Consider the following 5,722-nt stretch of genomic DNA (forward strand, 5'->3'; position numbering starts at 1 on the left):
AGTCAAAAGCAGGAGGACACAATGAGTGAAAGCTGAGCCACGCTTGATGACAGACTGGGTTCACTCGGGACGACTTCAAATCCCACAATGGGACAAATTTGTACACAAGTATCTAAACCTACCAGGGCGGCTTTGTCGGCTTATTTTCTGCGAAATGTTGCAATAAATGTTGGGATGCATGGAAGCAGTATCGGATTTTCACGGCAATGCACAAGAAAAGACTTCCAGCATCATAGCATATCATACCAACACCTGCAAATACACTTCCTCCCATAAGTGAGCATGGGCCTCACATTTCAGCAAGCGTTGTATGACAGTATCATCTCCAGGCACAGGAAACTCGGATATGTTTTAGAGTAGCCGGCGTACAGCTTGTATAGTTCTGGTGTGTCTTGCCTACAGTGGTGCTAGCGTCACAGTCGAGGGCTACATGAGTGCTGCCGGCACTGCGGAGCTGCGGTTCAGTGAGGGGAAACATGAATTCCAAAATGTCCTGTGACGCTGTGACGCACAAACATGAATCTCTTGAATCATGAATCTCTTGATATCCAACGTGACAAGAAGCACAAACAAACCTGCAAGATGATCAGTGCCTTGTCCGGTGGAACCCAACTGAGCACCTGTGGGGCGTCCTCAAGCAGAAGGTAGGAAGGTGGAGGAGCGCAAGGCGTGGAACAACCACCATCTCCACCAGTGATGTCATCATGGAGGAGTGGTAGAGGATTCCAGTAACCACCTGTGCGGCTCTGCTCAATTCCATGCCCAAGAGGATTAAGGAGGTGCTAGATATTGGTGCTCACACTAACCATTCACAATTGTCACTTTTATCAAATGCAATATTTTGCATGTTTTGCTGCACAGTAACATGAGCACCATAAACATCCATTTAAAAGACACTAAATCAATCCTCCCATCAGCATCACATAGAAGTGGGCGTGTTTTAACACAGCAGCACTTTCACATCAGGCGGCTGTCCTCCATAAAAGCAGCAGCGCAGTGTCACGTGCAGCATCCCTCTTTCTTCGCAGCAGCATCGTCATCACCATCCTCCCACCATGCACCAAGAGTCGTGCCACTCTTTGGTTTTACTTTGCATCCTCCTGAGGAGCAGCGGCCACGCCTTAAAGAACGACGCCACGGAGGTCCTCTCCCCACATGCGAGCGCGCCCGTCGCGGGGGCGCAGCACAGCAACGTGTCGCTGAACCGTGCGCGCTCCGGCGGGAGAGCACTAGCGGCGGCCGGGGCAGAGCACGACAGAAGCGGTAAGGCCAGGCAGAGGAGCCCCCGCGGGTGGGGAGGTGGGCGTGCACTGCATGGACCTTGAGGTGGGAGCGACTTTGTTCTGAGGCTTTTAAAGAAATGAAGGTTAACCCTGCAATTTTAAGAGGACATTAAAGTCATTTAATGGATTAGTGTAGTATACTTGTTTTTATATTCACTTGACTTGCTTCATTAGTGGCCTTTAAATAAGGTATGTAGGCTAAAAGTTATGAGTTTTGAGGTGAAAACAGAAATTATGATGTATGAGGTATTAGAAGCCAACATGACTGCAAAAAGATATTTAAAAAAACAATGTACGCATCATCAAAACCCTCCATGGCCACACTCCAAGAGTTCCAGCATCAAAAAGGTATGCCTTTGCAAAAATAATAAATCAATAATAGGTATTACTGTGCTGCACCACTCTTTAAAACTAGTTATTTTATGTTTTGACCCTCTCATGTCGTTCAGAAGGCAGCCAAAATATATTTAACTACGGCAAAACAACAAAATCTCAAAAGACAATTAAGTGCGGTGTTTGACGTGTACCTAATGGAAGTGTGTGGTGAGTGAGTGCAACGCCCAGGTGTAGGTTGACTGCAGTCAAGTTTAAAAGTAACACTTAGAGCGGTGGTTCTCAACTGGCTTGGCTGCGGGACCCACCCTTACCCCTCAGTGACAAGGGGCAACCCAAACTGCAGACATTTTTTCAACTCAAACGCACTCTTCTCCAGCAGATATCTTCAGCTGTGTGTCGGACGGTCGGCAAGTATGATGAGTCTTCGGTCGACGTTCTTCCCCTCCCACTCAAGTTTGACAAAGTCGCCTAGAAACATGGCGGGCACCCCGTGGCCGCGTGGCAATCGAACAGCACAGACGAGAGAGCGAGGTGCATTCACGGACGACGCTTTTTGCCCAGGCAAAGACACGGCACCCGCTGAAAACAGCCGTGTGACCCACCAGTTAAGCATCGCTGACGTAGAGGCTGCAGGATTACAGCTCATGTCAATCAGTAAATCATCATAATGAGGCCTGCTAACACCTGACGGCAGGCGATGACGACTCCCACGATGACGAGCAGTTCATTCATCAAACAGTGCCACAGTGAGAGGAGGCCATTGTCACCGAGGCGTGTGATGTTATGAATGGATGTGAGCTTGAGTTACCGCCGCGCAGAAGACGTGCGATATTCAGCCCGAAGCGGAATCATCACACTCATAGCTGCTGCACGGAGGTCAGCCATTAATAGCTCAACTTTTTTTTCCAGGTAGAAAACTTAAGGAGGCATCAAACAAGCTCTAATGTGCTAGAAAGACAGTGTCATCCTTATTACATCTGGCATCAGTATTCATATGATTAATAGTAGTGATAACACCCCTCAATCATGGCTCTAAATGTATTAAATAAGGAGTGCCATAATTTGCCATATTGGGAACGTAAGTGTCATTTGTATTTTGAGGGCCATAAATTGACACTTCTGTTCCCTGTTTTTCTACACAGTGTGGCATCTTAGCAGCAAATAAGTCACATTTGCCACATTTTATAGGGGTTCTCCAACCCACAACCCTCCATTGCCTAAGCCAGATGCGTCCAAAGTGCAGCCCGGGGGCCATTTGCGGCGTGCAGCACATTCTAAAAATAAACTGCAAAAATGAAAATTCTGCACACGTTACAAGAAAGTCAAAATACTTATAATCTAATGAGGAAAAAGGCATCATTTTACAAGAATAGCACCGTGAGGAAAAAATGTCAACTTAGCAGCATAAAGTCGAAATATTAAAGAAATCCTTATTTGTTTAAAGTTGTCATATTATGACAAAACAATTTGGAAAATTGGAAAATTAGGTTGCGGGAAAAGTTATGTTACAAGAATAAGGTCAAAATATTATGGGAATAAAGGCATAATATGATGAGACGAAAATGTACAAGTAGAAAGTTGAAATAGTTGGAAAAAAAAAAAGAGCAAAAATGAAAAAAGCTGTAATTTTACGAGAATAAAGCCAAAATATTAAGAAAAAAAGTTTTTTTCTAAAGAAAAAAAAGCAGAAAACAGCAAAAATGAAAAAAGTCTCAATTTTATAAAAATAAACTTGTACGACAATGAGGACAAATGTCATATTTGTATCAAAGAATTATTTTTTTTTCTTGTCCTGTCCAGCCATTCAGGCAGATAGTATTGTTGCTCTAAAACAAGTAGATTGATTGACCCAAGTTGATATTTCTATTTTTATAATAATATTATGAGAGGAACCATTCTGGACCTAAGGCCAAAAACTCTAACTCAATGTTAAGTGCCTCAACGGTAAGATGCTAAAACTAATCCAATGTAAATCTAAACCAGAGGTGTCCATAGTGCGGCCCGAGGGCCATTTGCGGCCCACAGTTATTTTTTTTCTTGGCCCGCAGCACATTCTAAACATATAATTTGGAAAAAAACAAAGTAAAAATCTGCAGTAATTTTATGGGAATAAAGGCAAAATATTAAGAGGGGAAAAAAAGATGTAATCCAATGAGAAAAAGTCATAACTTTACGGGAATAACGTTGTATTATTACAGAAAAAAGTAAAATCACTTTAGTATCATTTTGGAAAATTAGGTTGTGAGAAAAGGTTACATTATGACAAAGGCAATTATGAGAAGAAAATTTACAAAAAGTTGAAATGAAAAAAAACAGTAATTTCACGAGAATAAAGTAAAAAATATTAACATAAAAAAGTCGTAAAAGTCATATTGTAATGAGAAAAATTTTGTTTTCTCAGTTTTACAAGAATAAACATATAATATTATGAGGAAAACTAAGGTCATCTTAGTAGGAAAGGGTTGAAATATAAAAAAAAAAAACATTTTTTTTACAAGTCGGTATATGAGAAACACAACAAAGTTGTCACTTTTGGTAAATTAAGTTGCGGAAAAAGTCATAATGTTGCTATTTTTTAATGAAGGTTATTTAAGATGAAAGTGTAAATATTTACCTAAGTTCATACGAATAAAACACTTTTTTTTGCCTATGTCACAAAGCTGAAATGGCAGGTTTTTTCTTATATAAATATATATATATATATATATCAATATATATATATCAAGGTAGCCCTTGCATTCTCTCATTTTTCAATATGTGGCCCCTGCTGGAAAAAGTTAGGACACCCCTGTCCTAAGCCAAACACACTGCCTACAGTTTTAAAAATGGTCAAAATAAATCTGCCTCTCTGAATTCTGAATATCTTTCCGCACAGAGCAAAGCCAGATAGGATGCAGAGAGTTGAGGTCCACCAAGTACATCTCAGATGGACACTGCACCAGCATCAATCCCATCAAGGAGCTGGTGTGCGCCGGCGAGTGTCTCCCGGCTCAGATGCTCCAAAACTGGATCGGCGGCCCCTACAGCAGAAAGTTCTGGTCTCGCCGCGGTGCCGGCGTGAGCAGCACCGGCAACCAGGACTGGCGGTGCGTCAACGACAAGACCCGCACTCAGCGCATCCGCTTGCAGTGCCAGGATGGCAGCACCAGAACGTACAAAATCACCGTGGTCACCTCCTGTAAGTGCAAGAGGTACTCCAGGCAGCACAACGAGTCAGGCCACAAGTTTGAGCCCATGGTTCTGTCACCGCCGCAGCTCCTGCACAAGCACAAGGCCAAGAGCAAGAAGCAGCTGGGGAAAAAGCGCTTGAGTGAGAACTGGCACCAGACGGAACCGTGAACCGAATTATAGCCGCTCTCAACAAACTGGACTTGATTTATTTTATTAAGCTGGTCTCCCACTTTGATGAACCGTCAAAGGCCTCTTCTAGCCATTTTCATCCATGTAAAGATAATGTGAACAAAACCGAGATATACAGCTTTCATAAGCCTGGACGTAAGCCATAAGCCTTGTAGCCCTGTGTGCTGTTTTTATTTTATGTACAATTGGAGATGACTGTGGAACCAACACCAGTAAACCCCTCCTAGCAGCTTGAAAACGTCTGTAAATATTTGTACATATGTCAAATTGCTACTTGCTTTTTTTCTACGGCCATTTGTATAAAAATGATGTAATATATTATATATGGCAACATGTGCGGGTAAAGTTTGGAAATAAAAAATGACAACATTTATACAGCCCATAAAATGAGAGTTCAGCAGTTTTCATTTCACAAACACAACTGTCTGCCTTCAAAATATTAGTTTAGAAAATAAAATTAACTATAACTGCAACCGTTCTAACATCTCGCGAGATTGACTGCAAAGGATTAAAATCACGCGAGGGTCAACCACTATGCTGCTACATATAAGTCAAGCTCAATTCATTCACTCCATAGTCATCGGAAATATAAACGTTTGACCATTATATATATTTTTCTAGTACATTACGAAACATACTTTTTTTTTATTATCTTAAAGCTGCGAAATTATTATTTTTTATCATGATGCAGCGTAAATGTAAATCACATCCAGCATTATTTTATTCTGAAGGTTGTAGGCGGA

At 41.8% G+C, this 5,722-nt stretch overlaps 1 protein-coding gene across 1 annotated transcript; it reads left to right on the forward strand.

Moving 5' to 3' along the window:
• The first annotated feature begins 1,012 nt into the window (after positions 1-1,012).
• On the forward strand, positions 1,013-5,359 carry sostdc1a (sclerostin domain containing 1a). The gene is made up of 2 exons (XM_054781016.1): positions 1,013-1,263; positions 4,495-5,359. Exons 1-2 carry the CDS (start codon positions 1,056-1,058, stop codon positions 4,956-4,958), a joined length of 672 nt encoding a protein of 223 aa, XP_054636991.1. The 5' UTR covers positions 1,013-1,055; the 3' UTR covers positions 4,959-5,359.
• Positions 5,360-5,722: the final 363 nt, after the last annotated feature.

The sequence above is a fragment of the Dunckerocampus dactyliophorus genome, chromosome 7, assembly GCF_027744805.1.
Source record: "Dunckerocampus dactyliophorus isolate RoL2022-P2 chromosome 7, RoL_Ddac_1.1, whole genome shotgun sequence".
NCBI classification, from domain to species: Eukaryota; Metazoa; Chordata; class Actinopteri; order Syngnathiformes; family Syngnathidae; genus Dunckerocampus; species Dunckerocampus dactyliophorus.

What these genes read in the sequence shown, in the direction of transcription:
- sostdc1a (XM_054781016.1), top strand. Translation starts at nt 1,056, where the DNA reads ATGCACCAAGAGTCGTGCCACTCTTTGGTTTTACTTTGCATCCTCCTG. An exon ending in GGCAGAGCACGACAGAAGCG is followed by an intron (nt 1,264 to 4,494) that starts GTAAGGCCAGGC and finishes CTTTCCGCACAG; the next exon opens with AGCAAAGCCAGATAGGATGC.